We start from the raw sequence: 20,406 nt of genomic DNA, 5'->3' as shown, positions 1-20,406 counted from the left end.
TAGCGTGGACTGAATGTTTACCTTTCGAAGAATGACATCATATCTGACTTCAGCCTTGTTAAAAAGGGAGTGGCGAGAAAAGCCAAACACACACAAACACTTGCACCCTAGCAATGCCGAGCAGACATGACACACTGAAGTCCCGAAAACCATGAACAGACTCATTGACACCCTTCATCCCTCTCATTTCTCTCAGCAGCTTGATTACTTGTCCTTTGGCTGCTGTTCTGTAAAATTTACAACACATTAACTCTCTTTCAGAACACACAGTTCAGTATAGAGGTGGACTGTTAGAGGTATTTATAATAAATAAGAGCTTCTGTGTGACTTATTCAGGCAAAGCGAGGGTTTAAATCATTTCTAAGAAGACCACAGAAAACATCTGCAATGGTATGATAGAGCGATAACACGTTAACACTCCACATCACTGGCCAGCTGTGTAAACTATTTGGACTAGTCTTAAAAATCTTCCTTTTTTTCAAGATTGTTGGTAACCTTTTCAGTCAGTTGCATAAAATAAAAGGTAGATTGGTCTGATCTGAATCCAACAAGTTAGACTGGTTATCCTTGCCTAACTGCTTTCAAGATACAAGATACAAGTCCTGCATAGTAGTCAGAGGCATTTTGAGCCATTCTTCTTGCAGAATAAGGGCCAGGTAACTGCGTGGTGGAAGAAAACCTTTCCTGACTCGCTCCTCCAAAACACCCCTAAAGGGGCTCAATAACATTTGGTTCTGGTGACTGTGCAGGCCATGGGAGATGTTCACTTCAATTCACTTTCATGTTTATCAAACCACTCAGTGACCGGTCTTGCTGTGTGTAGTGGTGCATTACCATCCTGATACACGACACTGCTTTCAGGATACAATGTTTGACCCATTGGGTGCACATGGTCCACCAGAATGGTCTGGAAGTCTTTGGCAGTGACAAGTACATCTACCACAAGTATTGGGCCTAGGGATATGCAGCCCAAACCATCACTGATCCACCCTCATGCCTCAGTCTGGCCATGCAACAAGTCTAGTACCCTTATTCGGGGCTTCTCCACACCGTAACTCTCCCAGATGTGGGAAAGACAGTGAATGTGGACTCACCAGAGAAAAACACATGTTTAATATTGTCAACAGCCCAAGATTTTCGCTGCTTTGGATGCTATCCATCCAGGTATTAGGACCTGGGGGTGTGCTACACAAGTGGCTGTTTAACTAACTGAGAGATATTGTACACAGAGTTATTCTGTACTCGCAAGTTTCAAATCGCTACTTGAAAACAGTACACCTAAATCACAGGTAAAAATTCCCCTTAGATGCCTGACTGTCATAGTGTACTCACTCATAAACACACAGCTCTCAGGAACTATAAAAAAAAACATATTTATTTACAAAGACACACTCACAACAGGCAATGGAACAAAGCGCAGGTAGGACAAGGAGATGTGACAATACAATACTGGACCAAGAACTAATAAACTCAGGGGGATAAATACACAAAACATGATTGAACTGAATACATACAGGGATGTGACACTGGTGGAACTAATGAACATTAACAAACGGCAGGAAAACAGAACAAAGGAATCACATGACATAAACACATGGAACACAACACATAGGAAATTATATGACACAACAAACACACAACGACAACATCTACAGTATACACACACGGATGGGGACACGGACCTGATCTTGAGTGATCCGCTTATTTACATGTCATGATATAAAAATTCTGCAGTGACAATATCAATGGGGAAAATGAGTATAACACATCATGTGTTTTTTTTTTCTTCCTGCACTGTAAAAAATGGCCGTGATTTCAACGGTAAAAAACAAAAATGCTACAGTACAAATCCGTAACCTAGTTTACTGTATGTTTCCTTAATATATACAGCGAATAACCGTAAATTGACTTTCCCAGAATTCCCTGCATGGCACATTACTTTTTATGCATTTGGTTGACATTAATATGGATCTTTTTAGTTGTTTCCCCATCAGTAATGCACATGAGAGATTTATGTTACATCTAATGTTGATAAATAATGTTTATTTCATGACTTTAATTTTTTGTGTGTTACCATACTGGTGTTTAGTAGCTGTGTGAATGACACTGAGCACCTTCTATATGCTGATACTCATTTTTGCTTGTGGGAAAAGCTGATTGTGATGAGCATTGGCTCATTATGTAACTTCCTAATCACCACCTGCATGTGGGTGTGCTAACGTGTCTAACTGTGTAACAAAAGATGTGTAGATGTTGATCTTTCAAAATACAGACATATTACGTCTATAAATTAATAAAATACGGTAATTTCCCATGAAAATGAAAAATTACTTTTATGGTTTGTACCATGTTTTTAACGGTAAAGTACTGGCAACCACAGCTGCCGTTTTCTTACCGTAAATTTTACGGATTAATATTTCTAAGGGTTAAGTTAGAAGTAAACGAGATTTTTGGTAAAAACCCAAACAATAAAACAAAACACTGAAATATATTTAATACTTTATATTAAAGGCTTTTTGGTGATGGTAGCCTTAAGACGACCCCCATATGGAGAATGAAGTTACATGATTTGTTCAGGGGTGACTTCAAATCTTGACGGTTCTATGAGTCTTGTCCATCACATCTGAGCTTTATTTTGTATTCTCTATTGGTCAGGTGATTGGCTGGGCCGTTCTACAGCTTGATTTTCTTTCTCTGAAAGTATTTGAGAGTTTTCTTGGCTATGTTTTGGATCAGTGTCTTGCTGAAATGTCCACCCTGGTTTCATCTTCATCCTCCTGCTAATGTAGATGTTGGACTGAAGCAGCTGATATTCATTTACACCGAGAAAGGGGAGAGGGTTACTAAAGAACTGGTAAGAGATTTCAGCTGCTGTCTGGGCTTTTACTGCCTTTCTACACCTCCCTTTCTTCATGTGTTCAATATTTTTTCCCTGTGTCATTTCATGTTATTACACATAACTTCATTTGTAAAGTTTTGACTTGTTTTGTTTTCTTTGCATGTATGGATTTTGTTGGTTATTTCCAACATGCGGTGAACATTTCAAGTCAACGGCACCTTTAGAAATATGTCTTCTAAGAAAAATGCTGACGTGTTCATTACTGATTTTCCCTACTGTATACTATTGAGTGGTTCATATTTGAATGGTAATCTAGAAAATTATTTAGTTGGCCATAATTGGTCATTAAATGTGAATTCTGCTGTTTCGGGTGGAGGGAGTGGGTAAGCACTGTAGAAAGTACCAGATTATTGGGCACATTCACACACCCCTTTGGCAAACCGTATGTACAACACACACAGGCGCTCATTCATCTGTCTCTCTCTTTTCACTCTCATTTAAGAACATCAACAGAGCTGGAGTCAGTCTAAAGCCATTCAGGACCCAGATTTCACCATGTCTGCAGTGAAAGTCATGCTATGGATGTTTGTGTTATTTTGCTTGATTTTCATTGCCAAAGCTCAAGTCACAATCAAAGATGACAGCAAAAACTCTGCAAAACAGGTATGGTTTATCAATACTGTGCTTCAGTGCATTCATGCTTTTTATTTTCTTAAATTTTTTTTATCAAGAATATATATGGCTTAAAAGAGCAATTGTTTGTTTCTTTCAAAAAAAAAAAATGGTAACACGTTTGTTAAGATTAAAATTCATGCTGTTAACTACTGGTTTGTTACCGGCCTATTGTAAGTTATTACCTGTTCATTGGTAGTTATAAAGTATGATCTTATTCTACATCCCTAATTCTACTCAAAACCTAAACCCAACTTCTACTTTACCAACTATTGCTAAACAGCTAATTAGTAGCTTAAGTTAGCAGTGTTAGTCAATTGTTTGTTTATAACCGTGAGTCGTGACCTAAACTAAACTGTTACCAAAAAAAAGAAATATTTGTTTTCATAAAAATGTTTACATTTACATTTAGTCATTTAGCAGACGCTTTTATCCAAAGCGACTTACAGATGAGTACAAGGAAGCAACTTAAACAACTATGAGAGCAACAATGAATAAGTGCTGTAGGCAAGTTTCAGGTATGTAAAGTGTAAGAAGCAAAACATTAGTAATTTCAATTTTTTTTCCTATAATACAGTTAAATGTCACTCACTAATTTATAAACCAGTATAACACACTTCAGGACAACGTACAGTACTCTGTAACTGTATTATTTACTTACCCTCAAACCTTTAAGTTACTTACTTTCTAAAAAGCTGCACTTTTTAAGACAACTTAAGTGAATAGTGATGACAAAAAGATGAATCACACCCGAGATTGCAAAGTTACCAGAAGGCTCAGAATATTTACTGTAAAAAATATTGGGTTCCACAGAGATTCTTTATGTTGTGCCAAAACAAAATGATTAAGTTAACTTAATAATAAAAAAATTAAGTGGATTGAACACAAAACAATTAAGTTGTCCAAAAAAAAAAAACTTAAGAATTGTGTTGGTTCAACTCAAGACGCAGGCAAAGTCATTTTTTAAAGGGCACCTAGGTTACCCCTTTTTTCAGATTCAATACCAGATTTAAAAGTCTTTTGTGTCTCCAGAATGTGTCTGTAAAAATTCAGCTCAAAACACCCATCAGATTTTTTATTATACCTTTTATACCTTTTTGCATCAGGTAGCGGTTTTGTTGTACTGCACCTTTAAGGCTAGTCCTCCCCGCCCACCGTTTCTACGTGCCTTTTTTGCATGCCTTAACCTCCTTCCTCGGATTATTTAGACGACAGACATAAAGGAAGAAAATCTCACATAGCGTTTGTGAGAAATACTTGTTGAGTTGTAACGATGAGTCACACACAATGTCAGTACAAAATTCACGCGCAACCACACAGATACACACATAACACAGCACACACACACACAGCGTGCGCGTTTAGCTTTGCACTATTTTTGTATGCAAATGTGACAGAATACAGGTTAATATCCACTGCTGTATGGAGATCTGTTATGTTAATGTACAAAACAAACCTGATTTAACGTCCACAAAGCGGGATTGAAGCGTCTTCTTTTATAATTGTTCTGACACGCAGCTGTGCTGATTAAGTAAAGCTGAAGTAAATTTCTGTAATTCATTACACACATGCACTGTTTTAAAACGTTTCAAACTTGTAAAACTAACTCTTGATCACATTTGATGATGATTGATGATCCTAGTGAACTGAACAGACCTTTTATTCCTGGTTGCTTTGCGCACGTCCTGTCTTGATGACATGATTATACATCGGTTAAGTATGTTAGCCGTGCCCACTACCTTAGACAGACCTAATCTGATAATTTAACTCAAAACAAACAGGAAGTGCAATCAAATTTTAATTTTAGATTGAAAATTGGGCAAACAATTGTTTTTTTTCTTAATGACATGCACAGATGAATTGTTCACCACAAAACCAACAATGTGAGCTAACAAAATCAATACGGTTAGTTCTGCGTTCATCTGTACTTTAAATATATAGTTATATATACACTGTAAATATAAATATACAGTGAATTCTCGTACTGTTTCTCTCAGATTGAACTGCAAAGCATGCGAGTGGACTGCAAGGTTGCGTCTCGTTTTGCTCACACCGTCATGACCACCAGAGCACTGAACACAGCCAACGCATCACAAGAAGTCTTCTTTGAGGTGGACTTACCCAAAACGGCCTTCATAACCAATTTTAGCATGTTAGTCCTTCCTTTGGTTAAACAAGCTATTAATATACTGCAACTGCAACTGTAAGACACTCAGTGTTTGTTTTTCAGAGAGATCGAGAACAGGATATATGTAAGTGAGGTGAAGGAAAAAGAGCAGGCCAGGCAGAAGTATGAGAGCGCTGTGATATCCGGTCAAACTGCTGGCCTGGTTAAGTAAGTACAGATCAACGCTGAATTTCTGGCATGCTAACTAAGTACACGTACAGTTGACGTCAGAATTGTTAGCCTTTTTGAATTATAAGCCCCCTGGTATTTTGTTTTCCCCAATTTCTCTTACTAGTATTCAGCTTAAAGTGCCATTTAAAGGCTTAATTAGGAAAGTTAGGGCATTTAGGCAAGTCATTAGCCCCTTTCACACAGTGATACCGGTAAATATATGGAAAATGTCCGGAACGACATTACCGGTAGAATCAAAAAAGCGCTGTTCACACAGGCGAGGACGTTACGGAATTTTTCCGGAAAAGAGCATTCACACATCCATTCCAAAATACCGGTAAATTCTGACATCATTCACCAGAAATGAGCTCTAAACGGCTGCGCTTGTATTTGTAAACATTTGACTACATCACAAACTTTGTGGACGGATCAGGGTTGTGAACTACTTCGATGAAAACACATAGAGAAACACTTTAGCATGTCGAGATGTACATGATATGTGTGTGTGCTGGCGCTCACGGGCTGTTTCACGGGCACACGAAAAGCTTGAAGGTAAACAAACAGCAGCTTATCATGAGCATCTTATCGATAATTATTAACACGGTTGGCATTAAGATGAACATATAATCGATATCTGACTAATTTCTAGCAGCTAAATGTGTCTGGAAAAATATTCAAAGGCTTTTATTCTCATAAACCGCGCGGACGTGAATGCGTCTGACTGTTCTGATTGGCTAAAGCAGACGTCTCACGTCAGCACGCTCTAGACGTGCACACGCTCTTTCCGGCAATCTTCCTTCTGCGTTCACACAGCGCAGCATTCCGGCAAATTACCAGTAATGTCACAACTTCTCTTCCCAAAAAATAGCCAGAACGAATTTACCGGTGTTTTCAAAAAGGACCTGTTCACACATACACATCTTTCCGGAAAATTGCCGGTAATTTTCCGGAAAGGTGTGTATGTGTGAAAGGGGCTTTTGTATAACGATGGTATGTTCAGTAGACAATCCAAAATAATATTGCTTAAGGGGGCTAACAGTACTGACCTTAAATTGTTAAAAAAATTATAAACTGCTTTTATTCTAGCCAAAATAAAACTTTCTCCGGAAGAAACAAATGTTATAGGAAATTCTGTGAAAAATTCCTTGCTCTGTTAAATATAATTTGGGAAATATTTGATAAAGAAAAAATAAATAAAGCACAAGAGGGCTAATAATTTTGACTTGCTTTTTGATGTTTGCTAATCTTTTTACCAGAAATAAGACTTGTTTATGCTTTTTCAGGGCTTCGGGAAGGCACATGGAGAAATTCTCGGTGTCGGTCAACATCGCAGCACAAAGCAGTGTGACATTCACTCTTACTTACGAAGAGCTGCTGCAGAGGCGTCTCGGCAGCTATGAGATCATGATAGGTGTCCGACCCAAACAGCTGGTTCAGAACTTTGAGGTTCATCATTTTAACCCTGGTAGCAAAGAATTCTGGCCCAGATTTTGCATAAAGCAGGCATTCATCCAGCACTGACATAACATACAGCATGTGGGTCATACATGGCTCAGGTTTGTCTTTAAGGCTGCACTCAAGACTTGGGTCAGATGTAAAATTTGCCTTGTAAGCTTGACCCACATTTAAAATACACATACATTGTTTTTGAGGAGAGAAAAAAATTCTACCAATCACGTAGCTTCGAGTAAAACCATGCCCATAGCATGCCTAAAGGGCAACGCTTTATGAGTTTATCAATGATATTGCAGTCGTAAAACACCAACATATCAGGGCTAGTTGTGTTATTACTTAGCTGAGACTTGGCCAGATATGATCCATATTTGGACCTTGTCTGAAAGCTAGACTTGGTCCAGTCATGTATGGTAATTCACCGCGGCATGTGGGCCAAGCAAAAGCTGACTGTGTGGGCCAGAGAAATTTTGCTATGTGGATATTTTCAGTCAAATGTTTAACTATTGTCGACTATGTTACATTAGTATTGTCTCTTATCCACAGATTGTGGTAGATATCTATGAACCTAAAGGAATCGCATTTCTGGACGTCAACGGAACATTCATCACCAATGAGCTGCTGCCTCTAGTAAAGAAAACAGTCACTGATAAAAAGGTTAGAATTAAAATTCTAAGAAGGGACAAATCAAAGTAATGCATGACAGTATATGAACAGCGATATCATTATGCCACGAACTTTATATCTTATGCCACTGCAAACTAATTTCTTTTAATCTTATCATGTCATCTTGAGATGAGTTTAGTTCGTTTGAGTAAATCCCAACCACGTGACATTTTTAAATACTTCGTATTTTAAACAAAGTGAATTTTTAATAGCATTAAAGGGACAGTTCATCTAAAAATGAAAATGTACTCTGTAACTGTATTATTTACTCCCCCTCAAACCTTTAAGTTACTTTCTTCTGTTACACACAAAAGAAGACGTTTTAAATGAAGCTAAAAACCTGTAACCATTCACTTTCATAGCAGAAAACAACTACAATGGAAGTCAATGGTTGCAGGTTTTCGGCTTTCTTATCTTTCTTATCTTTTCTTATCTTAATTTGTGTTTCAAGAAAGAAGACACTCAAAGTTTGAAAAAATATAGGTTGAGTAAATGATGACAGAATTAAATTTTTGGGTGAACTATCCCTATAAAAAGACATTTGATCAGCAAAGAGCCTGAAAGTAAAACACATTTAACTACTAGAGTAAACATTTTACTGCTCTTCTCATAACACTGATCCCTTGTGTTTCTCCTCAGGCACATGTGTACTTCTCACCAACACTGGATCAGCAGAAAAAATGCTCCAATTGTGAAGCAACGCTGATTGATGGAGATTTATTCATAAAGTATGACGTGAACCATGCACAAGATATAGGTGAAATACAGGTACAATACTATTAAAGCCAATTTTCACAATGAATTACTTAGTAACTACCAGAGCCACACAGAATATGCTGATATTTTGTGCCATTTCTGCACAGAAGTTTGTAAAAAAAAAATGATAATAATTTTAAAAAATTTAAAGAAATTAAAAAATATGAGTACAGTAATTAAAAACTAAACAAGAAATAAATAAAAAAACTTTAAGGTTTGCAATGCAAATTCAATTAGAAAGACTAGTTTGGTAAACAAAGCAAGCCTCTCATATATCTACTAAAATATGACTTTACAAACTGCATTGTACATAAATCATATAAACATTTGCATATCCAATAACATAACTGAAATTAATATAAAAACTAAATAAATATACAACCCCAAGGCAGGAAAAGTTTAAAAAGGCAAATAATAAAGAAAGCAGTGATTTCTAAACTTAAATTTGACTTGTATTTCATTGCAGACAATACAACAAACATCAAATATATTCCTCAAGATTTTTATTGGCTTTTTTTGTTTGTTTGTTAGTTTGTTTCAAAATGTAGTGCTAGTATTCAGGTATATTTGTTATATAATGATGTGATTTGAAACAGGTGATGTCAGCAGGTGATTGTAATTTTGATTTGGAACAAAAAGCAACTTCCAAGAAAGTCCTTTAGGAGCAAAGATGGGCAGAGGATCGCCAGTTTGCCAACAAATATGTAAGAAGATTAATGAAAAGTAAAAAAAAAAAAATCTTAAAAGAAGGTAGGAAGAAATTTGGATATTTCACCTGCAACAGTGCATAACATCCTCAAAAGTTTCAAGGAATCTGGAGGAATTTCAGGATAAGGGCGGAAGCCTAAGCTGAACTACCATGATCTCCGATCCCTCTATCGGCACTGCATCAAGACTCCTCATTTATCTATAAGCGATATCGCCACATGGGCTCAGGACTACTTTGACAAACCGAAGACCACCCAGCTATACAGAGTCCAGACAACCTACAACAAGCTGTCTGTATAAACACACACACACACGTGTACTTGCTCGCTTGGGAGTCAGGAGCAATATTGTTAGACCGCTCCCGTCCAAAATTACACCAGTTGCCGACCGCTCCCGCGCTTTATTAGGAAATTTATTCCCGCGCCGCAAGAAATCTCTTTAATAGAGCAGACCTCATTAAAAAGTCCTGGCTGCAGAGGAAGAGGATACAGGCACTTGACTGGCCTGCCTGCAGTCCTGACCTGTCTCCAATAGAGAATATGTGGCACATTTTCAAGCACAACATGCAACAACAAAAACACCATTTAAAAATCAATGAAAATTTGCTACATTTAGTGGGTGCAGATTATGTGTATGCCTGCGTATTACTTATTAAAACTGCCTTATTCAGATGTTGTTCTCATGCTTCTCTGTTTCAGATAGTAAATGGCTACTTTGTGCACTTTTTTGCCCCCGAAGGTTTACCACAAATGCCTAAGAATGTGGTATTTGTGATAGACAGGAGTGGCTCTATGATGGGAGAGAAGATGAAACAGGCAAGTCTAGAAATTGTTTTACCATACATTTCCTCTACGTTTGTGCATTTGAATCATCTGTTTATCTGTTAGCAGACTCAAGAGGCTCTGACGACAATACTAAGTGAATTGCATGAAGATGATTACTTTGGGCTGGTCACGTTTGATGACGTTATAGAGTCATGGAGACCATCCCTTAGCAAAGCTACACCTGAAAATGTGACAGAAGCAAAAGAGTATGTTCAGACTATTAATGCAAGATCTAGTAAGTATGAAGCAAATTTTAAGGTGTGGCCCAAATCACGTACTTATGCACTATTCGACGACATTTTGTAGGATAAATAGTAATAGTAGTGCAATCACACTGAAATATTATATACATTTATGAAGTGTGGAATGTTTGATACTTCAAGCACTCAACACTCACAGTTTTGCTTATGTAGCGGACGGGACGGTGCTATCAGGCACTGATGTTGGATTACTTTATTTATTTTCGATTGTAAAAGCAAACTCCCATGAAAGGAATTATGCCGCCTCCCGATGATTAATGTTGTTATACAAATGAAAGGCACTACAACCTCAAATCGGAAAATTGTGACAGTATAGAAAAATGTAAATAAAAAGAAAGTAGCGATTTGTAAATTTACTTTGACTTGTATTTCATTGCAGACAACACAACAAAAATTATTCATTGTGTTCATTATGATTTTTATTTGTTTTCTTTTATTTTATTTTTTTTAAATGAACACGTATTCCAATTTTGGTTCTTGCAACATAGTTGTAACAGTAAAGCCTTTATCACTTTGTAATGTTGCCATTCTTTTGCACGACACTTTAAAGACATTTAGGGACTGAAGACACCAAGTAGTGAAGTGTTTCAGGAGTAATTTTGTCCATTTTTTCTTCCTGCTTCAAAATGCGCCACACATTCTCTATTGGAGACAGGTCAGGACTGTAGGCAGGCCACTCAAGTACCTCTAACCTCTTCCTCCACAGCCAGGACTTCGTAATGTGCGCAGAATGTGATTTTTTTATTGTCGTTGAAATTTGCATGGGAGTCCCTGGAAAAGAAGGCAGCATATTGTGCTCCAAAATCTCTATGTACTTTCCAGCATCAATGGTGCCACCACAGCAAATGCAACCATGACTAACCATGGCATTTGGACATGTTGCTGGTAACAGTCTGGATGATCCTTTTCTTCATTTGTCCAGAGCACATGGCTTCCATTTGTCCCTAAAATGCTGATTCGTCTGACCACAGTACAGGTTTCTGCTGTGTAATGGTCCATCCCAGATGCCTCCAAGCCCAAAGAAGTTGAAGGCACTTCTGGACTTCTTAGCATAGGGCTTCCTGTTAGAACAGTACAGCTTTAACTGCCATTTGTGGATGTAACTACATATTGTGATACTTAACAAAGGTTTGCCAAAGCAGTCCTGAGCTCATGTGGTGATCTGGCTTATAGATGAATGAGAATTCTTGATGCAGTGCCACCTAAGGGATTAGGGATCACGGTGGTTTAGCTTAGGCTTGCGGCCATGTCCTTTAAAAGATTCAAGGAATCTGGAGGAATTTAAGTGCTTAACGATGTTTTGCACTGTTGAAGGTGAAATATCCAAATGTCTTCCTCTCTTTCTTTGAAGAACAACATTTTTTTTAAACATTTCAATTGTTTTCTCATGCATTTATTGGCAAACTGGCAATTATCTGCCCACCTTTGCTGCTAAAGCTCTAAAGCTTTCTTGGATGCTGCTTTTGTACCAAATTACAATCCCCTGTTGACATCACGTGTTTTAAATCACATCATTATTTTACCGATTGACCTGATTACTAGCCCTAAACTGCTCCTGTCCTGACATTTTTTTTAAATGTGTAGCAAGAACTAAATTGGAATACCTTTAAAAAAAAAATAAAATAAATAAATAAATACCACGAGGAACACGATAAATTATGTTTGTTGTATTTTCTTCATTGAAATACAAGTCACTACTTTCTTTTTTTTATTTTTGTTTTCCAAATGTCCCAACTTTTTTCTGATTTAGGGTTGTATTTAGCACATAGTTTTGCCAATACTTTTGTTCATAAAGTGTATCTAGTTAGTGCAAGGAAAATCTTTACTGTTCCACACACTGAATGCCAAAGTTACATTACTGTCACTATATTGAAATATTCTCTCTTTTTCATTAGTGACTGATATTAACAAGGGAATTTTGTACGCGGTGGACATGCTTACCTCAGAAAAAAGTGCTTCTTTCCCAAACATGTCCATGATAATCCTTCTAACAGATGGACAACCCAGTTCTGGTTTGTATTGACTTTGCCTTGAACATACTAAAGTATTTTAAAATGCATTTACTTTGTAAAAATTATTTTTAAAATTTAATAAGCAAGTAATATTAAGTCAAATAATAATGTCTTTATTGTGTGTTTAGAAGTGTCCAGCAGGGATCCAAACCCTGATTTACCCATGCAGCTTGACAACATAATTTATTTTAACCTTTTGTTCTTCAATCTACATCACACACATCCATGTTGAAATTAAATGAAGTGAATTTTAAAGCTATTATAATATACCACACACCATTGTTTTGATTGTAGACTTTCTTTTTATCTACTGATTTCTGTATTTGCAATTTTACAGTCCCTAAACAGAAATCAACTCCTGATCAAAGACCAAATCACCACCCAAAATAATCTAAATATTTTTTGTAGCATTAAAAATGTTCAATTATAATTGGACAAATATGTTTGAATACCTCTGCTTTTGAAAGCCAAAATATTCAATTATATTGATATGCACTGAATATTGTTTTTAAGGGGAGCAAGACCTGTCCAAAATCCAAGAAAATGTCCGAAATGCTATTAATGGAAGCATGAGTCTCTTTTGTTTGGGCTTTGGCTATGATTTGGACTACATTCTGCTCGATACGCTGGCCAAGCAGAATGATGGACTTGCTCGAAGAGTCTATGAGGCTTCGGACGCTGCGCTTCAATTACAGGTACAGTAGAACTGATTCTCAAACAGTGAAATAATTCAGATGATATGCAGGTCCTGAATGATTTCCTTTCTCTGTAGGGTTTTTATGAAGAAGTGGCTACTCCACTTCTCATAGAGGTTAATCTAAATTACCCTGACAACGCTGTAACAGACGTGACGCAAAGCCACTTTAGACATTTCTTCAAGGGCTCAGAGATAGTGGTAGCTGGACGCCTACAAGAACTGGAGATCAATACATTTCCGACTGAAGTATCTGCAAATGGGGTAAGAAAAGCTAAGTATTAAAGGTCTCTTGAAATTACAATAAAGAATTTTAGACGTCAGTATTAGCATTGCTCATTTTTATATCTATAAAGTTAGTGTGCACCCACATTTTCGTGTAGAAGATACATAACCAATATATACATGTACACCGTCACCTAAATGTATCAACAATTTATTTTATTCGTCATCTCAAATTTTAAGTTTCTCATCAAATCGTCTGACCAATCAAATGCTCTTTAGAAATCTGACATGCCTCACCCCCTTTAAAACGCTCCACATTTGATGTGCTTGAGCTCAACCACTCTCACTGGCCAAACACTATTGACTGTTTTAAAGAGGAGGAGCTACACTATGTCCCGCCCTCTTTTTATGATGCAGTTGAGATTACGTCAAATATTGAATGTATATGTCAAAGTACTTCACAAGACCTTTAACTGTTGTATGAGGTTTAATTGGACCATTCCATAAGACCCGTATAACCCATTTCAGTTGGAAGACCAGTTTGTGATGCAGGGTGTAGCGATTGCTGAAGAGTGGGACAGTGTGTTCCCGGAGCAGGAGTACATCTTTGGAGATTTCATTGAGCGACTGTGGGCATATTTGACCATTCAGCAACTTCTGGATAAAAGGTCAGCCTGAAACATGAGCTCAAATAATTCAACTGTTATCTAATACTGACAAAATTAATACCTTTTTCCAAATTGTTAACAGAGAGAAATGTTCTCCAGAAGACAAGGAGAACACCACAGCTGAAGCTCTGAGCCTTTCGTTAAGGTATAACTTTGTCACACCGCTTACTTCCATGGTGGTCACCAAACCACAAACTGACGATGAAGAAACACTCGTTGCTGACAAGCTGACTGAAGGTATTAGTCTTTTTTTGAACTTTAAAGGTAGAGTCTGTTCAATAATGAAGACTCTGCCATTATTCCTGCACTTTCAAATGTGTATCTGCTGTTTAATGTTAAGATACCCAGCTAACAATTTCATATTATCAAAACTGTTCCTGTAACGTTACCTTTAAGTTCTAAAAACATTTTGTTTGAACGTTATAAGAACATTTAAAATGTCCAGTTTTTTGTATTAACGTTATTGTTTGGTTATAAGAATGTTATTAAAGTGTTTTTAGAACATTTCATTCTTCTATTATTTTAATGTTTTAATAACGTTATTTAAAATGTTATTAAATTGTGCCATTCCCCATTATATTAATGTTCTGAGACAGTTTTTCTATAGCGTTCCCACTAAGTTATAAAAACGTTATGTTTAAATATTCTTAGAATCCTCTTGTTATATTAATGTTTAAATAATGTTATTTAAAACATTTTTAAAATGTTTCAACAAAAACACAATGATAACGTCTCTATCCTACTTAAATGGTAATGTCTTTAATGCAAAAGTTTTTAAAACATTCCCTCTACAACACAATGATATTTTGAACAAATTAATTGCTACATCTCTAAATTCCTGGAAGTCATGTACAATCCAGTAATATTGCCATCTATACATGGTTATACCACATATGATGGTTTTGCAATTCAACAGAAACAGCAATATTGACACTAATCTCTGGAAATAGTATTATAATATTGACTTTCAAGGCATGAGAACTGATGCCCTAAAAACGAGATCATCTGAAGCCAAAATATCCTACATGGGTGCTTGTCACATATTAAAACTGTTCATTTTCTTTATTCACAGAGCAGCGTGAGGACATACCACAAGCTGGCATGAGTATATATTCATTCAGTCTTCATTGTGGACTTTAAGAACCGTGTTATCTTCTGCTACTACAAACTGAAATAATGCAAATGCAATTATGCAATGAACACTCTCTGTCCATCTCTCTACTACCCCCTTAAAAATGTAGGAGCTCCATCTCAGCTGACTGGCACTTCTCAACGTCTCAGACAATATTCTCAAGTTCCACTTTTCGGTAAGAATATATATAAATACATTTGTTTTGTTTGTTTGTTTGTTTGTTTGTTTGTTTGGTGTAAAGCTTAAATCATTTTTAAAAAGGTACAAAAATAATCCTCTTGAAATTAGTTTATAAATTATCTTCGCAACATAAGCTAACAACATAAACCTTGTAAATTTAGACCTTTACAAATTTTAGAAAACAATTACCCCCACAAGTCTAATGAACTTCAGCAAACCTATCTTCAACAATGTTTCTTCAATGAAAATTAGAAGTTAAAGTTCTCCCTAGAAAATATTTGGTGCAGTAGCTTCCTTACCTACCTTGTAAACCTACCTTGTTTCCTTGTGGACTGTACACCTCTAGATTGCAAAAGTCAATGGATTCTATACAATACAATTGTTTTGCAATAGGAGAATGGAAAATGCAATAAAGAGCAATGCAACCATTAAGAGTTATCTTAACTTGTGCTACTATACACTGAATTATGCCAAATTCCTGAATGAATTAAAACTTTGTCTCCATTTTTGTCTCACAACTACACTCATGAAGGTGGCACTGCTTCCCAAAGAAGGTTAACACCTTCATCTTTAGGTAAGAAGAGCATAGTTTGGAAAAATCTGAAGAGTAGAGAAAAAACTTTTACCTGTTGTTCTCTGGATTTCGCAGTTGACGGAGATCCACATTTCATCATTGAGCTGCCAGATCAGAATGATGCTCTGTGCTTCAACATTGATGACAAACCTGGAACCATTTTCAACCTGGTTAGAGACCCGCTTACAGGTGATTCACTGCCACAAAACAAGAAAAGTCTGCTTAGATGTACATAATAGTGATTATATTGTGAAATGTATTTGCTGTTTGTTCAAACTACCCATTTATAATTAGCTGATTCAAACCAATTCTTAAACTTAATTGTTTTGTGTTCGATCAAATTAAATTTGTAAAATAAATGAAGTTAACTTAATCAATTTGTGATGGAACAACATGAAGAAATTGTGTGGAACCCTGCATTCTGTTGCAGGAGGTAGAGCGTTGCTGTGCAAGACACACATTGCGAATTGTGCAACTTTACAGACTCACACGTCTTGCTTAGGCTGACTTTGCTAAAATATTAATATAATATTTCTAATTATAGTATAGCTTTCCACTCAGTTAGGCTAATAAACACAAATGATTTATCATGGCCTGGCCCAGCCTGAAGATAGTGACAGGAAATATCAGCCCGACCAAGTGCGCAGGTTGCATGGGGTCAAGTCTGGGCTCGGGTGGAGAATCTATACTCTTTTATTTACTCATGCTTACTTACCTTGCAAGCTGCCACAACATAGCCAATATGATATAAATTATGTTAGTAGTAGGTAATAACCAGTTATGACCTGTAAATGAACTGATACCGAATCATCCGCATCGCAGAAACAATTAAATCGGACACCTGCATCAGCAGCAATTGCAAAGGCCTAGATAGGATTGTGTGAAATGCTGGACAAGTAGTAAGAGGTGAGCTTTTACACCAGGCGGTGCATGATGAAAGCCAAGAGAATTATCAGTGACTCCAGCCACCCAAGCCATAGACTTTTCTCTCTGCTACCCTCAGGCAGACGGTTCCGCAGCATCCGGTCACGCACCAGCCGACTGAAGGAAAACTTCTTCCCTCAGACTATCAGGCTGATGGACACTTAACACACCACACACAGACTCTTCCATACCCCTCACTGCACACCATCAATATGTAGCATGCACTGCAACCAATCCATACTTGAAACAACACTGCCTAAAACTATGTGGACACCTATTCATTGTACATATCGCTGTCAATTTCACATTGTCCTATTTTTTTCCGAGTCATTTTTTTCGCACTGTCTGTATTTTGCACTGTCGTTGTACTAAATCTGTATTTAGTACTGTCTGGAGCCAGCACTTAAGCTTTTCACTGATCATAGCACACGTGCTGCTGATGATGTGACAATAAAAGTGATTTGATTTGACCTCTATTATATTTTTTTGTTATTTATGTTTGTGAAAAATACATATGCAGGCATCATGGTGAATGGCCAGATCATCGGAGATAAGAAGATCATCCCAGGGAGCAAGTTGCACACTTATTTTGGCCGCTTTGGGATTGTTGATGAGAAATTGGGTATCAGACTGATGGTGAGCACACAGGAGATCTGGGTGTCCGAAGGAGGAAAACAGACTAAACTCTCCTGGACGAACAAGAGGACAATAAAAGGACTCAAGTATGTGCCAGTTATATTAGACAGTACTTAAATAGATAGCTTTGATATAAAACATATAAGTTTGATACAAAATAATAGCAGGACTGCCATTTTTGAGTGAACTATTCTTCTAAAATAAGCATAATTTGAGCTAAATCCTTTTTTTTTTTCCTAGTATGGACCTGCAGGTGATCAAAGATCAAAGTTTAACAGTGACCCTAAAGAACTCAGTCAAGTTTCTTATTATCCTGCACAAAATATGGCGGAAACATCCATATCATCAAGACTACCTTGGGTTCTACACCTTAGACAGTCACCAACTTTCGCAAGATGTCCATGGCCTTCTTGGTAAATCTTATTGATTGTAGTTAAATTGCTAATATAGGCACATTTCCATGTTTTGTGATGGAACCAAGCCTTTTTTTTCATTATTTTTTATATTTATGCTAATATAAATTAGTTATAGTTTATACTGAACTGTAGGGATGTAACCAACTCGGGCTCATTGTGGAAACGTAGCCCCGGGGACGTTTCTGCGGACCGCGATTTACGTCCCGGGAGGTACGTATTCGAGCGTTTTTTTGTTTTCGCAGATCTGCGAGAGGCCGCTGTGCGCGCTTTTTTGCGTCTCGGGCGGGCGCCTCTCAGGAGCGTGCGGCGTTTGCGCCCGTGCCGTTCTGACGCGAAAAGCCGCCGGATCGGAAAAAAAAAAAAAAAAGCAAAAGCCCACGTCTTCGATTTCGACCGCGTTTTCGGATCCCGCCGCGTTCTAGCTAGGCGGACAAACTGATTGCGTCGGGAAAGCCCTCCACTCGGAGGCGAACGCGAAGAGAAGGGGCGGAGCGGCGCCACACCGCCCCGCAGCGTTCGCACAAAAAAAACCAAACGCGGCCTTTACGTACCTCCACGTAAATCGTGGTCTCCAGAAACGTCCGCGGGGCTACGTTTCCAGAATGAGCTTGGGTTGGATGAAACGATTCACTGTGAGCGGGTTGAAAAATCTAATCATAAAGATAAAAGTAGGGGAAATGTTCCTAATTGATCAATATTTGAGTCAAGTGTTGAGGGCTTGAAACAGAACTTTCAAAAAAACAGCATCTTTCTGCAACATTACTGCACTTTTACTTTGTGCAGTTCATTTACTCTAATCCTGAAGTTACCAACGGTGTCATTTGGTGTCAAATTTTAATGCAGGTCAATTCTACCACGGCATAAACTTTGAGGTCAGTGACTTATTTCCAGGAAAGGACGCCGATAAACAAGATGCCGTTATGTTTGTGAAAAGAAACAAGCTCACAGTTACCAGGTGAACAAAATGAACATAAATATGAATTTACACTTGAGTATAAAAACAATATTCATGCAAATGTTCACTCTTCCATTGCTCCAGGGGCTGGAAGAGAGATTTCAGACAGGATGTGAAGAATGGAGACGACGTGCCCTGCTGGTTCATTCACAACAATGGCACCGGACTCATCGATGGAGTTCACACGGACTACATCGTCTCTGAACTCTTCAAGACAATATAGGCAAAATCTGTCTTTTAACTGACCTTTGCACTATACAGTAATTAACTGTTAGATTTTATGTAGTCTTAAGTATGTAATATGTGATGGTTGTTGTTTGGATGTATTGCAGAATCTGACAAAGCTCTATTACAAAGCTGTTTTTGATAGGATTAAAAGCCATTCAGTAGCTACGAAATAAACCACCTACACAAACATGCCTTTAATTGAAATGTTTTGGTTCGAATATTGAGGTTTAAACAAAGAATTTTTGCAATTTTGCTCACTTTTTGTATTTTCAAGAGTTCACACTTAGCTGATGATCTATCAAAAGCTTGTTTGGCATGCTGTCCCGGGATCCTCGAGCCCGGGGCTTCCTCCCGTTCGCAGAGCGAGAGGGGAGCTTGAGCTCGGTGGATCTCAGAACTCCCCGGCTGAGGTAGCTAAGGGAACACGAGAGAAAAGGGGCTAGACAAGTGCTTGACTGTTATGCATGAAGTATATCTTTAGACGGTGATAGGAAACGGGAGAACCTGGAGAAAACGCACGCGGACATGGGGAGGATATACAAACTCCTCACAGAAACGCCTACCTGCCTGGCAGGATCATGGCCTACAGTGTTCTTCCATGTGGGGCTCACAGTGCTAACCACTGGACTGCCGTGCCGCCCGATCAATGGTAATGGAGGAGAATTGGGGAGGAAGAGGGGTTTCTTCCAAACGAAGATAAAGTGGACTGAAAACTGTGGTTATTTATAGTAGCTTATGACTCATATGATTGGAAGATAATGATTAGCTAATACGAGACCGGCCGTGATAAATTATAAGCACGTGATCCTCTCGGAATCAGTTTATAAATAAACCTTACGTATCACCAAATTCAAACTTAAGGATATCACAGCCATATCACCCTGCAGCCCAAGACGGGTTAATCATTGAGCCTAAGCAGGGCTGTACCTGGATAGGAGACCACATGGGAAAACTAGGTTGCACCTAGGTTGAAATACAAGTCAAAGTAAACTTTAAAAACACTACCTCTTTTTATTTGCATGTTTCACACTGTGCCAACTTTTTCTGATTTGGGGTGGTAGTTTTTTCAGTAGTCATGTCTAATCAAACTAAATCTGCACATAATCATCTCAGAAACATTGCCAGGATTAAATGCTTTGTTTCCAGTAAAGACAGCTCAACCAGAACGCTGCCAGGATTCTAACCAGATTTAGAAAATCTTTACACTGCCATCCAATTACTTTTAGAATAGATTTTAAAGTGTTATT

The 20,406-nt window shown here is 37.7% G+C and overlaps 1 protein-coding gene and 1 long non-coding RNA gene across 14 annotated transcripts in view; one reads left to right on the top strand and one right to left on the bottom strand.

Annotated features, from left to right (window-relative positions):
- LOC147834628 (uncharacterized) overlaps positions 1–20,406 on the bottom strand; it is a 282,404-nt gene that overhangs the window by 244,397 nt on the left and 17,601 nt on the right. For 11 of the 13 annotated variants that reach the window (XR_015502279.1, XR_015502278.1, XR_015502280.1 and 8 more), the window contains exon 3: positions 16,053–16,197. This is a non-coding gene — a long non-coding RNA (uncharacterized LOC147834628). Of the gene's footprint in view, positions 1–12,814; positions 14,121–16,052; positions 16,198–20,406 lie in introns of those variants that run through there. The other 2 variants (XR_015502275.1, XR_015502268.1) reach the window with 2 other exon arrangements.
- Positions 1,795–19,346, top strand: itih3a.2 (inter-alpha-trypsin inhibitor heavy chain 3a, tandem duplicate 2). Its single transcript, XM_087273122.1, has 21 exons — positions 1,795–3,502; positions 5,509–5,663; positions 5,742–5,846; positions 7,133–7,295; positions 7,848–7,958; positions 8,607–8,735; positions 10,130–10,246; positions 10,322–10,490; positions 12,411–12,527; positions 13,041–13,222; positions 13,300–13,485; positions 13,975–14,114; positions 14,197–14,351; positions 15,187–15,219; positions 15,356–15,421; positions 15,959–16,000; positions 16,076–16,189; positions 17,445–17,646; positions 17,801–17,973; positions 18,820–18,931; positions 19,016–19,346. Exons 1-21 carry the CDS (start codon positions 3,395–3,397, stop codon positions 19,152–19,154), a joined length of 2,718 nt encoding a protein of 905 aa, XP_087129248.1. The 5' UTR covers positions 1,795–3,394; the 3' UTR covers positions 19,155–19,346.

The sequence above is a fragment of the Danio rerio genome, chromosome 11, assembly GCF_052040795.2.
Source record: "Danio rerio strain M-AB ecotype USA chromosome 11, GRCz13ab, whole genome shotgun sequence".
Taxonomy (NCBI): domain Eukaryota; kingdom Metazoa; phylum Chordata; class Actinopteri; order Cypriniformes; family Danionidae; genus Danio; species Danio rerio.
The sequence above is the reverse complement of the archived record's forward strand: the minus strand, read 5'-3'. Positions and strand labels throughout refer to the sequence as shown.

Coding starts and splice junctions, on each gene's coding strand:
- itih3a.2 (XM_087273122.1), top strand. CDS start 3,395: ATGTCTGCAGTGAAAGTCATGCTATGGATGTTTGTGTTATTTTGCTTG. Junction 14,115..14,196: donor CAGCAACTTCTGGATAAAAG/GTCAGCCTGAAA, acceptor AATTGTTAACAG/AGAGAAATGTTCTCCAGAAG. Junction 14,352..15,186: donor TGCTGACAAGCTGACTGAAG/GTATTAGTCTTT, acceptor CTTTATTCACAG/AGCAGCGTGAGGACATACCA.